The 16,531-nt window shown below is 40.1% G+C and overlaps 1 protein-coding gene across 4 annotated transcripts in view; it reads left to right on the top strand.

Moving 5' to 3' along the window:
* CFAP210 (cilia and flagella associated protein 210) overlaps positions 1-16,531 on the top strand; it is a 53,313-nt gene that overhangs the window by 27,095 nt on the left and 9,687 nt on the right. For all 4 annotated transcript variants that reach the window (XM_001134856.7, XM_009443723.5, XM_063791302.1 and 1 more), the window contains one exon: positions 5,243-5,399. In XM_001134856.7, the coding sequence (XP_001134856.5) occupies positions 5,243-5,399 (157 nt within the window). The remainder of the gene's footprint in view (positions 1-5,242; positions 5,400-16,531) is intronic.

Here is a 16,531-nt window from a genome sequence, read left to right as displayed (position 1 = left end):
GAGCAGTAATAAGTTCTGGTGGAGATATACAAGAGATTAATGTTGTTTTCATGGCTGTTAACATCCATTCTGCAGCCCATGGATCAAGGAGTAATTTAGACTTTCAAGTCTTACTGTTAAAGAAATGCATTTCATAAGACTGTAGCTGCCGTAGATAATGATTCCTCTAATGGATCTGGGGAAAGTAAATTGAAAACCTTCTGGAAAGGATTCACCATTCCAGTTGCCATTAAGAACATTTGGGCCAGGCACAGTGGCTCATGCCTGTAATCCCAGCACTTTGGGAGGCCGAGGTGGTTGGATCACCTGAGGTCAGGAGTTCGAGACCAGCCTGGCCAACATGGTGAAATGCTGTCTGTACTAAAAATACAAAAATTAGCCAGGCATGGTGGCGGGCACCTGTAATCCCAGCTACTCAGGAGGCTGAGGCAGGAGAATCTCTTGAACCCGGGGGGCAGAGGTTGCAGTGAGCCGAGATTGCGCCATTGCACTCCAGCCTGGGCAACAAGAGTGAAACTCCATCAAAAAAAAAAAAAAAGAAAATTTGTGATTCATGGGAGAAGGTTAAAATATCAACATTAATAAGAGTTTGGAAGAAGTTGATTCCAAACTTCATGGATGACTTTGAGGGGTTCAAGACTTCAGTGGAGAAAGTAACTGCAGATGTGGTGTCTATAGCAAGATAACTAGAATTAGAAGTGGAGCCTGAAGATGTGAGTGAATTGCTGCAATCTCATGATAAAACTTGAATGGATGAGAAGCTGATTCTTACGGATGAGCAAAGAAAGTGGTTTCTTGAGATGGAATCTACTGTGGGTGAAGATGCTGTGAAAACCATTCAAATGGCAGCAAAGGATTTAGAATATTATATAAACTTAGTTGATAAAGCAGCAGCAGGTGGAGAGGATTGACTCTAATTTTGAAAGAAGTCCTACTGTGGGTTAAATGCCATCCAACAGCATTACATACTACAGAGAAATCTTCTGTGAAGAGTCAATGAATATGGCAAACTTCATTGTCTTATTTTAATAAATCGCTACAGCCACTTCAGCCTTCAAAAGCCTGAAGTAGATGGAATGGCTACATCAGTAGATGTAGATGACATGGCTCACTCAAGAAGCTCGAATTCTAGTGAAGGAGACAAGCAAAAACAAACAAACAAATAAAGTACAGGCATACGTCAGAGATATTGTGGGCTTGAGTGACTACACTTTATTGAAATTTGAGTGACTTACTTTATTGAGATATTCATTTTATTGCACTAGTTTGGAACCAAGCCCACAATATCTCTGAGGTATGCCTGTACTTTATTTGTTTGTTTGTTTTTGCTTGTCTCCCTCACTAGAATTCGAGCTTCTTGAGTGAGCCATGTCTGTTTTATCATTGTAGTAGAAATTCAATAAATACTAGGTAAATGAATGAGAGGTCTAAGGATTAGAGAAGAGTTAGGTATAATTCTTAAGTCCCTAGCATAGGTAACTGAAAAGATGGTGGTACTGTTCACCAAAATAAAGAAAAGATACCAAAAGGATCAGTTTAGAAGAGGAGGATGATGAATTTGGTTTTAGACATAGAGAAGGTAAAGTACCTGTGTAATAGCCAGGTGATGATGCCTAGTGGGTTGTCTTTATAAGAATCAAGGTAGGCTGGGCATGGTGGCTCATGCCTATCATCCTAGCAGTTTGGGAGGTCAAGCGGAGAGGATCACTTGAGCCCAGGAGTTCAAAGACCATCCTGGGTAACATAGTGAGTCCCCTGTGGAGTCCTAATTAGGGAAAAGGAGTCAGGCTGGTGGGAGCAAGAAAAAGCCAAAAGAAGATGCAGATAAGCTACAAGCCTGCCTTTCTTCCTGGTTCAGGACATATAGCCCTTCTGCACAAATAATTCACAATCTTCCTGTACTCAACTACCACAAGCTCACTGCAACCTTGATGTTATCAGTACTGCACAAAGCCCTCCTCAGCATACAGCATAAACACTATCCTATAAAATCTCCAGCAAGCCTTGTTTCCTCGTAGTCAGCCTCTCTCTTGTAGGCTGCCCATTGCCTCACTGGCAACGTATTTTTATACTTTTTCTAATAAATTTGCCTTTCTTTATCTACAATTGTCTTGGCAAATTCTTTTACCCTCATGCCAATAGCCCAGATAGCCATCCTTCCCCTGCAACAACTCTGTCTCTCTCTTAAAAAAAAAAAAAAATAGCTGGAATTAGCTGGGTGTGGTGATGCATGCCTGTAGTTCCAGCTTGGGAGCCTGAGGCAGAAGGATCACTTGAACCCAGGAGTTTGAGGTTGCAGTGAACTATGAGGTTGCAGTGAGCTATGATTGTACCACTACACTCCAGCCTGGATGACAGAGTGAGACCTGTCTCAAAAAACAGTTTTTAAAAATGAGAGAATGAAACCTGTCTGTTGTAACAGAGAGAGAGAACTCAGTTTGGATGTTTGACTACTGACTTCTTTTTTAGGCCTCACCCTCACTTCCCTTTTGGCCCTACATCTGTACAGGCTGATAAGAAGGCTCCTGGAACTCTCCTCCTCCTCTTTTGGCACAAGTGCTTAATTTAAATCCCTCCTGCTCAGAAACTTTTCCTCAGTCCCACTTCCCTCTGCTTTGTCCAAAGCAATCAAGACCTACTTGTGCCTGCCCAGCTCTTCCCAGGAGTCCCTCATGTGAGTAATACTTTCTACCAAGTTTTCTTGGGATGTAGTGTCATCAGTCTGGACATCTGAACCAAATTTTGGGTAGTGGTCTTTCTTGCTTTTACAGGAGAACTATACAACATCTATATAAGCCCAAGAATCAGATCTGTGCTAGATAAGTAGAGATTTGGCATCTTCAGAATGTGAATCAAGGATAGCAAGGAGCTGACTCAGGAAGAGCAAGGCGTTGACATATTCAACTCTGATTGCCTGGTGGAGGCTTCCCAATGCATTGTTTGAGAAGGACCAAGAATCAGCAGGAAAGAGTTTTGTGCTGGTTGCTGACTCTGCTTAGGGAATGGGAGCTGGAAGTAATGATATGAATGTTATGTGTTTCTTCCTTGAACTAGAGGATCTCAAATTTACTTCAACAAGTTAACTTTGCATTAAACCAAATTAATGGCATATAGATGACAAGTCTATTCAAACTACCCAAACTAAGGAAAAAGTCTCTTTTGACAGCTAATTAAAATTTTAATTATTGTAAATTATTATGTAAGTCACTGGCAATATATTACATTTTAACTGACTTTAGAGACATTTTTGTTATTATTCTTAGAATAGGTAAATTTTTTGCTGAAATGATGAATTATCCAATGGATGCATAGTTATAATGTTAGTGATTTCCAGATTTGCTAAGAAATGCTAAAGTTGAAAAATTTTAAAGTATCTTCTTGTTTTCCCTTAAAGTAGCAATTTAAAAACTTTGAAAGCTTCTGGTCTTAGAATTGGATGAATCTCTTTTTACAATGTTCTTCAAATCTTTTTTTTTGTTTTTGAAACAGGGTCTTGCTCCCACTCAGGCCAGAGTGCAGTGGCGTGATCTCAGGTCTCTGCAATCTCTGCCACCCAGGTTCAAGCAATTTCCTGCCTCAGCCTCCCAAGTAGCTGGGTCTACAGGTGGGCACCACCACATCCGGCCAAAATTTTTTTTTTTTTTTTTTTTTAGTAGAGATGGGGTTTCATTATGTTGGCCAGGCTGGTCTCAAACTCCTGACCTCAGGTGATCTGCCCGTCTTGGCCTCCCAAAGTGCTGGGATTACAGGCGTGAGCCACGGCGCCCAGACATGTTCTTCAAATCTTGATTGTTGACTTGTGAGTTTGCTTCTAGGAGATTGGAAGATATAAAATATTAAATAATTCTAACAAAATTCTGGAAGCTTGGTTTTTTTTTTTTTTATTATTATTTTTAGGGCAATCGTAAACCTGGTTTAGCATTGGCCAACAGTGATCTTTTTCTTACCTCCTCCTAAAGAGAGTGAATCTGACTCTAAAGCTTATTGTTCTGCACAGATGAATCAAGTAGGAATCTCCTGTCCTAAATTGGCTTAACAGTAACAAAGTGAACTTGTTGGCTCACTTAACTGTACAGTCCTCCATGGCATAGGGGAAGGGAATTTTCCCTTCGCTGAACCTGAGTGAGGGGACTCCAGTAAAAAATGTTTTCTCGATTGGGTGCATATGAAAGAAAGGTTGGCTGGGTACATTGGCTCATGCCCGTAATCCCAACACTTTGGGAGTCTTAGGCGGGAGGATTGCTTCAGTCCAGGAGTTTGAGACCAGCCTGGGCAACATAGCAAGACCCCATTTCTATAGAAAAAAAATTTTTTAAAGAAAGAAAGGTTTATTCCTCAGACATTCATCTATTTAGGTGGGTTATCGACCTGCCCTATGCCTACCTTTTCAGGAAAAAAAAAAAAAAGAGAGAGAGGGCAGATAGAGTAGTGGGAAAGCCTGTATATTGTTGATTGGCTAGCAAGGATGCGTGAGTTTTCCATGGGCAAGGAGACAACTTGGACTTGCGCTGTCTTGCCGGTATGCAGAAGTTTGGCTGCTGGATGAAGGGCCTTTGAGACCTGGAGTCTTTAATCAACTGCTTAGAGTGGGAGCTCCTGGTAGCGATGGTGGTGGGGTTTAGGGGTGAGCTGAAGAGATGGAGCTGGAGCTAAATCACTCAGATCAGGGCTCTGCAGTGAGGAGGACCCTCAGGGATCTCTGAGGAACTCACACATATGTTCTGAAAGATAGCCAGGGAGGCTCACAATTCAGAAGAAATTATCAGCTAGTCAATACTGGCTACAGAAAGAATTACAACCCAAGTGGTCAGTTGAGTAAGGAGACCTTTCTTCCTTTCATTCCATCAAACTGCATTCCTTGAGAGGCTAGGCCCATGGCTTATGTAGCATCATCTAGGGCTGAAGTTGGGAAGCACTAGGGATTAGGAACCTTTCTGTAAAATAATGTCACCATTTCTTCTTACTGTCATCCCATTAACTGGTTCTTTCTAAAGGAAAAGAACACTTACTTGGGTGAGTAATGAAATAAATTTTGAAGCAAGGAAAGTATTGCCAATTCTAGTTAACCAAGATTGGATTAGTTTTAGTCACTGCTATTTAATGTCTGTTCTTTTCCCCCAAAGAAATTCACAGATTTTTCCTTGCAGCTTCAACTCATTCCAGGTTGGAATTGAATTCATTTCTTAAAAATATAACCTATTTTTCTGCTTTGTTCTCAATTATAATTATGTTTTTGCTTTAGAATAAAGGAACATGAGGAAGAAGAGGAAAGAAGGAAAAAACATGAAGAAAAAGATGCTGAGGAAATAAAGCGACAGAATGCATTATATGAAATTGAAATGAGAAAAAAACTAGAAAAGAGAAGAGAAGAGATGCATGAAAGCAGGAGACGGTTTCTTGTAAGTTGAAAGGGCAAAAGTTCCAAAAAGGTTCAAAGTCAAATGCCCAACTTTTAAAATTGATACATAATATATTTGTACATGTTTATGGAGTACATGTGGTATTTTGACCCATGCATACATTATGTAATGATCAAGTAAGGGAATTTAGGTTATCTGTCACCTTGAACATTTATCATGTCTTCGTGTTGGGAACATTTCAAATCTTCTAGTTATTTTGAAATGTACAATATATTGTTGTTAACTATAGTCCCCCCACTAGGCTATCAAACACTAGAACTTATTCCTTATATCTAACTGTAAGTTTGTACATCCCCACTGTGTCTCCACATCCTTACCAGCTTCTGATAGAATAACTGTCATTCTAGTCCCTGCCTCCACTAGATCACTTTTTAGCTCGCACATAATGAGTGAGAACATAATATATTTGTCTTTCTGTGCCTGCAAATGCCTAACTTTTAATATTTAAAAAAAAGTGGAGTAGAAAACAAGTTGCTATTAAGTTGGGTTTCTAAGGGAGTGCATCCTTTTGGGATAGCTATATTTGCTGTGGTTTTATGTGCATGTGCTCTCATGCATGAACAAGAAAGAGAGAAGAGAAAATGAGATTTTAAAGCAATGAATATATTTTCTTGAGAGTTGTGAGGAATGAATGGGGTGATTTATGTTTGGTGTCTGTTGTGCCATTAATATGTGCTCCACAAATGGTAATATTTTTGTTGCAGTTCACCACAGGGGCATGTTTGAAGGGTCTTCTCGTCCCAGTGCCACTGCTCTCTAGCTCCAGGCCTGGGGCTTTCCCTAGCACTGCTGAGGAGCCGTCTGTGCAGCTCAGCCCCTGGAGGGCAGAGGAGAGGGGCTGAGAGTGCTTGGAGGTTCAAGAGGAGAATAAAAGGATAAGGATAGAATTACAAGCAGTGCCTGAAAATGCCCAGCCTACAGAATCTGAAAAGGAAATTTATAATTAATTAGGTGAATGTAGTATTGAAAGATGCAAACGGCATCTTGGAGGACTTACAGTCATACAGAGGATATGACCATGAAATACAAGAGGTAATCCAGCAGCCAGCAGATGAGAAGTTGCAAGAGAAGGCATGGGGTGCATTTGTTCCACTGGGAGGCAAATTAAAGAAATTTTATGAATTGTCTCAGCGGTTAGAAGCAGCATTAAAAGGTCTTCAGGGAGCCTTGACAAGTACCCCATATTCTCCCACCCAGCATCTAGTGCAAGAACAGGCTTCTGCTAAAGAGTTTTCAGAAGTTCTTCATTTCACACTCTGGTTTGATGAACTCAGGATGACAAATCCTGCTATACAGAATGATTTCAGCTATTATAGAAGAACATTGAGTTGTATAAGGATTAATAATGTACCATCAGGCCAGGCGTAGTGGCTCATGCCTATAATCCTAGCACTTTGGGAGGCTAAGGCAGGCAGATCTCTTTGAGCTCAGGAGTTCGAGACCAGCCTGGCCAACATGGTGAAACCCTGTCTCCACAAAAAATACAAAAAATAGCCAGGCAGGGTGGTGCACGCCTGTGGTCCCAGCTACTCAGGAGGCTGAGGCTGGAGGATTGCTTGAGCCCTAAGTGGAGGTTGCAGTGAGTCAAGATCGTGCCACTGCACTCCAGCCTGGGCAATAGAGCAAGACTCTGTCTCAAAGAAAAAAAAAAAAAAAAAAAAATATATATATATATATATATAAAATAAGCAACCTAATGAGGCATCTTAAAGAACTAGAAAAGCAAAAGCAAACCAAACCCAAAATCCCTAGACACAAACCAAGTGCAAAATTAGTAGAAGAAAATAAATAATAAAGATCAGAGCAGAAATAAATGAAATGGAAAGAAACAAAACAAAACAAAAAAAACAGTGAAATGAAAAGTTGATTTTTTTTTTTTTTGAGACAGAGTCTTGCTCTGTCGACCAGGTTGGAGTGCAATGGTGTGATCTCAGCTCACTGCAACCTCTGCCTCCTGGGTTCAAGCAATTCTTCTGTCTCAGCCTCCTGAGTAGCTGGGATTACAGGCACGCACCACCACGCTCAGCTAATTTTTGTATTTTTTTTAGTAGAGACAAGTTTTCACCATGTTGGCCAGGCTGGTCTTGAACTCCTGACCTTGTGATCTGCCCGCCTTGGACTCCCAAAGTGCTAGGATTGCAGGCATGAGCCACCATGCCCAGCCAGAAAAGTTGTCTTTTTTTTTTAAAGATAAACAAAATTTACAAACCTCTAGCCAGATTAAGAAAAAAAGAGAAGACCTGAATAAAAAAACTCAGAGATGAAAAATGAGACATTACAACTGATGCTGCAGAAATTCAAAGGATCATTAGAGGCTAGTATGAGCAACTATATGTCAATAAATTGGACAATCAAGAATACATGGATAAGTTCCTAGACACATACAACCTATCAAGATTGAACCATGAAGAAATCCAAAACCTGAACAGACCAATAACAAGGGATGAGATTGCAGCCATAATAAAAAGTCTTCCAGTAAAGAAAAGCCTGGGACCCAATGGCTTCACTGCTGTATTCTACCAAACCTCCAAAGAAAAACTAATGCCAATCCTACTCAGACTGTTCTGAGAAATAGAGGAGGAATACTTTCACACTTAAAACATACTTTTAAAAGGAATAATTTCACACTCAAAACATACTTTTAAAAGGAATACTTTCACACTCATTCTATGATACCAGTATTACCCTGATACCAAAACCAGACAAAGACACATCAAAAAAAGAAAACTACAGGCCAGTGTCTCTGACGAATGTTGATGCAGAAATTCTCAGCAAAATACTAGCAAACTAATTCAACAATACATTAGAAGGATAATTCATCATGACCAAGTGGGAATTATCCCTGGGATGCAAGGATGGTTCAACATATGGACATCAATCAGTGTGATATATAAACAGAATGAAGGACAAAACCAAATGCTGAAAAAGCATTTGATAAAATTCAACACTCTTTCATGATAAAAATCCTCACAAAACGGGATAGAAGGAACATACTTCAACATAATTAAAGCCATATATGACAGACCCACAGCTAAGAACCATGCTGAATGGGGAAAATTTGAAAGCCTTTTCTCTACAATCTGGAATACAACAAGGATGTTCATTGTCACCACTGTTATTCAACAATGTACTGAAAGTCCTAGCTAGAGCAATCAGACAAGAGAATGAAACAAAGGGCATCCAAAATAGAAAGAAAGAAGTCAATTTATTCCTGTTTGCAGATGATATGATCTTATATTTGGAAGGCCCTAAAGACTGTGCCAAAAATGTATTAGAACTGATGAGCAAATTCAGTAAAGTTGCAGGACACAAAATCAACACATAAAAATCAGTAACATTTCTGTATGCCAACAGCAAACAATCTGAAAAAGAAATCAAGAAAGTAATCCCATTTACAAAGCTACAAATAAAATACCTAGGAATTAACTTAAAGAAGTGAAAGATCTCTACCATGAAAACTATAAAATACTGACGCAAGAAATTGAAGAAGACACAAAAATGGAAAGATATTCCATGTTCATGGATTGGAAGAATCACTACTATTCAAATGTCCATACTACTGAAAGCAAACTACAAAGTCAATGCAATCCCTGTCAAAATACTAACTGACATTCTTCACAGAAATAGAAAAAACAATCCTAAAGTTTATATGGAACCACAAAAGACCCAGAATAGCTCGCTATCCTGAACAAAAGAATGAAACTGAAGAAACCACGTTGCCTGACTTCAAATTATACTGCAGAGATATAGTAACCAAAACAGCATGGTACCAGCATGAAAAAAGATACATAGACCAATGGAACAAAATACAGAGCCCAGAAATAAATTTACACACCTACAGTGAACTCATTTTCTTATTTTTAAATTTTTATTTATTTTAAAATTGTTTTTGAGGTGGAGTCTTGCTCTGTTGCCCAGGCTGGAGTGCAGGGGCGTGATCTTGGCTTACTGAAACCTCTGCCTCCCAGGTTCAGGTGATTCTCCTGCCTCGGCCTCTTGAATAGCAGGGATTAAGGCACCCACCACCATGCCTGGCTAATTTTTGTATTTTTCAGTAGAGATGGGGTTTCACCATGTTGGCCATGGCTGGTCTCAAATTCCTACCTCAAGAGATCTGTCTGCCTCCATCTCCCAAAGTGCTTGGAATACAAGTGTGAGCAACTGTGCTCAATCCCTACAATGAACTCATTTTTGACAAAGGTGCCAAGAACATACATAGGGGAAAAGACAGTCTCTTCAATAAATGGTGCTGGGAAAACTGGATATCCATATGCAAAAGAATGAAACTAGACCCCTATCTCTCACCATATACAAAAATCAAATTAGGCTAGGCACAGTGGCTCACACCTGTAATTCCAGCACTTTGGGAGGCCGAGGCAGGAGGATCACTGGAGGCCAGGAATTTGAGTCCAGTCTGGGCAACATAGCAAGATCCCACCTCTCTCTCTATATATATATTTAAAAATAAAATCAAAGTGGATTAAAGACTTAAATCTAAGACCTCAAACTATAAAACTACTAGAAGACAACTTGAAGAAACTCTTTAGGACATTGAACTGGGCAAAGATTTCGTGAGTAATACCCTATAAGCACAGGCAACTAAAGCAAAAAGAGACAAACGGGATCATATCAAGTTAAAAACCTTCTGCACAACAAAGGAAAAAAAAAAGCAGTGAAGAGACAACCCACAGAATGGGAGACAGTATTTGCAAATTATCCATCTGACAAGAGATTAATAACCAGAATATATAAGGAGCTCAAACAACTCAATAGGAAAAAAAATCTAATAATCTGATTTAAAAATGGGCAAAGATCTGAATAGACATTTCTTGAAAGAAGACATACAAATGGCTAAGAGGTTGATATAGTTTGGCTCTGTGTCCCCACCCAAATCTCGTGTTGAATTGTAATTCCCAGTGTTCAGGGAGGGACCTGGGGGATGTGATGGGATCATGGGGGTGGATTTTCCCCTTGCTGGTCTCATGATAGTAAGTTTGCATGAGATCTGGTTGTTTTAAAGTGTGTAGCACTTTTCCCTTTACTCTCTCTCCTGCTGCCATGTGAAGATGTGCCTTGCCTCCCCTTTGCCTTCTCCCATGATTGTAAGTTTCCTGAGCTCTCCCCAGCCAGGCTTTCTGTACAGCCTGTGGAACTGTGAGTCAATTAAACCTCTTTTCTTTATAAATTACCCAGTCTCAGGTAGTTCTTTATAGCAGTGTGAGAATGGACTAATACAGAAAATTGGTACTGGGAGTGGGGCATTGCTATAACGATACCTGAAAATATGGAAGTGACTTTGGAACTGGGTAAGAGACAGAGGTTGAAACAGGAGCTCAGAAGAAGACAGGAAGATGAGAGAAAATTTAGAACTTCCTAGAGACTTGTTGAATGGTTGTAACCAAAATGCTGATAGTGATATGGACAATGAAGTCCAGGCTAAGTTGGTGTTAGATGCAGATGAGGAACTTATTGGGAAATGGAGTAAAGGTCACTCTTACTATGCTTTAGTAAAGAGACTAGCAGCCTTTAGTCCCTGCTTTAGAGATCTAGAGCAGGAATGCTTTTTACAGCACCCAAGTCACCCCTTGAATGCTTTGCTTCTTAGAATTTTTTTCTGCCAGATACCCTAAATCATCTCTCTCAAATTCAAAGTTCCACATATCTCTAGGGCAGGGGCAAAATGCCACTGGTCTCTTTGCTAAAACATAACAAGACTCACCTTTGCTCCAGTTCCCAACAAGTTCTTCATCTCCATCTGAGACCACCTCAACCTGGACGTTATTGTCCATTTCGCTATCAGGTTTTTGGTCAGAGCCATTCAACATGTCTCTAGGAAGTTCCAAACTTTCCCACATTTTCTTGTCTTCTTCTGAGCCCTGCAAACTGTTCCAACCTCTGCCTGTTACTCAGTTCCGAAGTCACTTCCATATTCTCGGGTATCTTTTCAGCAACGCCCCACTCTGCTGGTACCAATTTACTGTATTAGTCAATTTTCACACAGCTGATAAAGACATACCTGAGACTGGACAATTTACAAAAGAAAGAGGTTTAATTGGATTTACAATTCCACATGGCTGGGGAAGCCTCACAATCATGGTGGAAGGCAAGGAGGAGCAAGTCATGTCTTCATGGATGGCAGCAGGCAGAGAGAGCTTGTGCAGGAGAACTCCTCTTGATAAAACCATCAGATCTCATGATACTTATTCATTATCATGAGAACAGTATGGAGGAAACTGCCCCCATGATTCAATTATCTCTCACCGGATCTCTCCCACAACATGTGGGAATTATGGAAGTACAATTCAAGAGAAGATTTGGGTGGGGACACAGAGCCAAACAATGTCAGCCACCATCCTACAGACCCCAGAATGGTAGATCCATTGACATCTTGCACCATACGCCTGGAAAAGCCTCAGGCACTCAACACCAGTCCATGAAAGCAGCTGAGGGGGCTGTATCCTGCAGAGACACAGGGGTGGAACTGCCCAAGGCCATGGGAGCCCACCCCTTGCATCAGTATGCCCTGGATATGAGACATGGAGTCAAAGAAGATTATTTAGGAACTTTAAGATTTAATAACTGCCCTGCTGGGTTTTGGACTTGCATGGGGCCTATAGCCCCTTTGTTTTGGCCAATTTCTCCATTTTGGAACAGGAGCATTTACCCAATGCCTGAATCCCCATTGTATCTTGAAATTAACTAGCTTATTCTTGATTTTATGGCCTCATAGGTGGGAAGGACTTGCTTGTCTCAGATGAGACTTTGGACTTGAACTTTTGAGTTAATGCTGGAATGAGTTAAGACTTTGGGGACTGTTGGGAAGGCATAATTGGTTTTGAAATATGAGAAGGACATGAGATTTGGGAGGGGTTAAGAGCAGAATGATATGGTTTGGCTCTGTATTGCCACCCAAATCCCTTGTTGAATTGTGATCCCAAGTGTTGGAGGTGGGTCCTGATGGGAAGTGATTAGATCATCGGGGGTGGTTTCTAATGGTTTAACACCATCCTCCTAGTGCTGTCTTGTGAGTGAATTCTCATGAGATTTTGTTGTTTAAAAGTGTGTAGCACTTCCCCCTTCACACTCTCTCTGTCTTACCATCATGTGAAGACATGCTTACTTCCTCTTTGCCTTATGCCATGATTGTTAAGTTTCCTGAGGCCTCCCAGCCATGCTTCCTGTACAACCTGTGGAACTTTGAGCCTATTTAAAACTCTTTTCTTCATAAATTACCCAGTTTCAGGTAGTTCTTTATAGTAATTTGAGAATGGACTAATACAGTAGGTATCATAAGACCCTATGATTAAGTATATTCAGTGGGAGCATTTGCCAAAACTTCCAAACTTGGTATGAAAGGTTGTACCAAGTTCTTTCTTTTAAAGCCCAATCTGGTGGACAAAGGTAACATATCTTCCTGATTTTTTATTTATTTTATTTTTTGAGATAGGGTCTTGCTCTGTTGCCCAGGCTGGAGTGCAGTGGCATGATCACGGCTCACTGAAGCCTTGACTTCCCAGGCTTAAGTGATTCTCCCACCTTAGCATTCTGAGTAGATGGGACTAGGCATACACCACTATGCCTGGCTACTTTTAAAAATTTTTTATAGAGATGGGCTATGTTTCCTAGGCTGGTCTCCAACTCCTGAGGTCAAGCAGTCCTCCTGCCTTGGCCTCCCATGGTTCTGGGATTATAGACATGAGCTACCACAACTGGCCTATATCAGAGTTCTTAAGGACCAACCTCCTAATAGTGTAAAATATCTTCTAAATGCTCTCCGGTACACAATAAAACATTTGAATGATCAGACTAACTCCAAGCAAATTAAATCCATGCTGCAATAACAGTTCGGGAATAAGCACCTGTTGTAGACAGAAGACAGTATTCTGCACTGACTGAGAATACAGTTTTTTAGTGATTGCAATTACCATGACATTTTTCTTGCTTTTATGTCTTCCTCTGTTCCTCTTCTCTCCTTTAAGATCATGTTCTTATTCCTAAGACTTCTTCTCTATACCCAAATTAGTAAAGTTATACTCTAAAGAGATATTGTCCTTTCAAACAGGTAACCTACAGCAGCTAATTATTGGGGTCTCTACTGAGAAAAATTCTGTGACTTTTATCTAAATATTTTCAAATGTGAATTTTGGGGAAACTAATATTTATTTGCTTCTCCTACATGGCAAAACTGCCAATTCTGCTATTTGAAAACCCCCAATGACTTTATTTTCTACTATCACTTTTTTCATGTGCTGCCACAAAATGAAAATGTTTAAATATGTTGTACAAATGGTAGCCAACACAAACTTTTTTGTAGTTTTTAAGAGTTTAAAGTTTTAATTTTACATTTTGACCTTTTTTGTAAGGGTGTATGTTATGTGTTTCACCTTTGTTAACATTAAAAACTGTGATGTGTGCATAGAATATTACTTTCTAGGGCTAAATCTCTGATTTCCTGAAGCTTATGTCTTTTTCTTTCTTGATTTACTCCCTCGTCTTGCTATAATACACCTTTGAATAGCTTCCTTAAGAATGGGTGTATGAGAGGTAAAATTTTTTAATTATCTGAAAAGTTTATTTTATTTTTTACTCATTTTTATTTATTTTATTATTTTTTAAGGACAAGTATGATAGTATGAAAAGCTTATCTTTTAAAGTCATGCATGATTTACAGTTTGATTGGTTATAGAATTCTGGGTTCAGAATTCAGAATTTTGTATTAATTGTTTCATATTCCTCTGGCATCCAGTATTGCTACTGAAAAGTATGATGCCATTGATGATCTTCATCTGACATATGTAATCATTTTTACTTTTCTTTCTTATTTTTTTTTTTGTTTCATTTTGTTTTGAGACAGTTTCACCCTGCCTCCCTGGCTGGAGTGCAGTGGCATGATCTTGGCTCACTGCTGCAACCTCTGCCTCCTGGGCTTAAGCACTTCCTGTGCCTCAGCCTCCCGAGTAGCTGGGATTACAGGCATGTGCCACATATCCGGCTGATTTTTGTACTTTTAATAGAGACAGGGTTTCGCCATGTTGGCTAGGCTGGTCTCGAACTCTTGGCCTCAAGTGATCTGTCCGCCTTGGCCTCCTGAAGTGCTGTGATTACAAGCATGAGCCACTGCGCCCGGCCATTTTTCTTTTTTTCTTTTTCTTCTTTCTGTCCGAATGGTTTTAGGGTCCTGTCTTTATCTCTGGTGCTCCAAAATTTTACAGATGTGCCTTGAATTATGTGCCTTCATTCATTTTTCTGGGCATTCAGTTGATGCTTTTATTCTGTAAACATATTTCTTTCATCCTGAGAACTTTTATTGTTTTATTTCTTAGATAATTTTGTCCCCTCCCATTTTATCTTTCTGTTGTTCTAGAATCCCTCTGATAGACATTGGATTTTTTGAAATAATGCTCTAATGTCTAAGAATCTTTTCTCATTAGTTAAGAGAAGGCTTAAATGCGTGTGATAGAAAACCCAAAATAATATACAGGTTTAAAGTGCAGGGGTGTCTGGTAATGGCAGCTATAGAATTAACAGGGACTAAGACACCTTCGACACCTTCTTCTCTTGTTTTTTACTCTGTTCTTTTTTTTTTTTTGAGACGGAGTCTTATTCTGTCACCCAGGCTGGAGTGCAGTGGCATGATCTCAGCTCACTGCAACCTCTGCCTCCCAGGTTCAAGCAATTCTCCCTGCCTCAGCCTCCCAAGTAGCTGGGATTACAGGCACCCACCGCCATACCCCACTAATTTTTGTGTTTTTAGTAGAGATGGGTTTTCACCATGTTGGCCAGGCTGGTCTTGAACTCCTGACCTCAGGTGATCTGCCTGCCTCAGCCTCCCAAAGTGCTGGGATTACAGGTGTGAGTCACCACGCCCGGTCTACTCTGTTATTCTTTGTACATAGATGGCATCTGTCCTCAAGTTTGCCTCATGGCCCTGAATAGCTGCTGGAGTTTTAGCCCTCATCTCCACATTCTGGATAGCAAGAAGGAAGAAAGGATGAAGGTCAAAAGGGAGTACTCTATTTCCTGTCTCCTCCTCCTCCTCCTTCTCCTCCTCCTGCACCTCCTTCTCCTCCTCCTCCTTCTCTACTTCATCTTCCTCCTCTTCCTTCTCTTCCTCGTCCTCCTCCTTCTCTACTTCATCCTCCTCCTCCTCTTCCTCCTCTTTCCTCTTTCTTCTTCCTTTTTCCTCCTCTTCCTCTCTTCTCCTTCTCCTCCTCCTCCTTCTTCCTCTTCTTCCTCTTCCTCTTCCTCTTTTTTTGAGACAGGGTCTCACTCTGTTTCCCAGGCTGGAGTGCAGTGGCACGATGTTGGCTCACTGCAGCCTTGACTTCCTGGGCTTAAGTGATCCTCCCACCTCAGCCTGCCTGGTAGCTGGGACTACAGGCATGTGCTGCCATACCTGTCTAATTTTTGTGGTCTTTTTTGTAGAGATGGGTTCTGGTATGTTGCCCAGGCTGTTCTCCTTTTAAGGAATTTTCCAAGAAGTACCACTTAACAGTTTTCCCTGAATCTCATTGGTCATAATTTTGTTACACCTGGCTGAAAAGAAAGCTGCACATGTAGTCTTTTAGCTGAGCATATTTCTACCCTGAATAAAATCTGGGTCCTGCTGCTAACGAAGCTTAGGCAACTAATTGTTTCTGCTGTTTTCTTTTTGTTCTACTGAGTTTCAACTTTGTATTCTAAGTCTTCTATTAATTTTTTTATTTTAGCTATGAAAATTTTAATTCCTAAGACTTTTACTTGAAATGTTGTTATTGTTTTCATTAAAATCTGATTATTGGTTAAGGGGTGGAATAATTTTTATGTCTCCAAGTAGGCTTGGAGTAGGACAGACCTAGTTTTTAATGCTAACTCTGCCATTTACTGGCTATATGACCTTGAGCTTAAGCTTTCAATATCGAAAAATGAGAATTAACTCTGTGTTAATCAAATCTGTATTTTTTTGTATTATAAAAAGTCTTTGTGAATATTAGAATAAACTTGGAGAAAACAGCAAAATAAAACATGTAAGGAATTATCCAAAACAATCACTTTTAACAGTTTGCTGTTTGCTTTAGTTTTTCATATTGATCATATTGACCAATATATTTCCTATCCAGATTACAGGCTTT

The sequence above is a fragment of the Pan troglodytes genome, chromosome 13 (assembly GCF_028858775.2).
Source record: "Pan troglodytes isolate AG18354 chromosome 13, NHGRI_mPanTro3-v2.0_pri, whole genome shotgun sequence".
In the NCBI taxonomy this organism is placed as follows: Eukaryota; Metazoa; Chordata; class Mammalia; order Primates; family Hominidae; genus Pan; species Pan troglodytes.
Note: the sequence above shows the minus strand (reverse complement) of the source record. Positions and strands in the feature narration are given on the sequence as shown.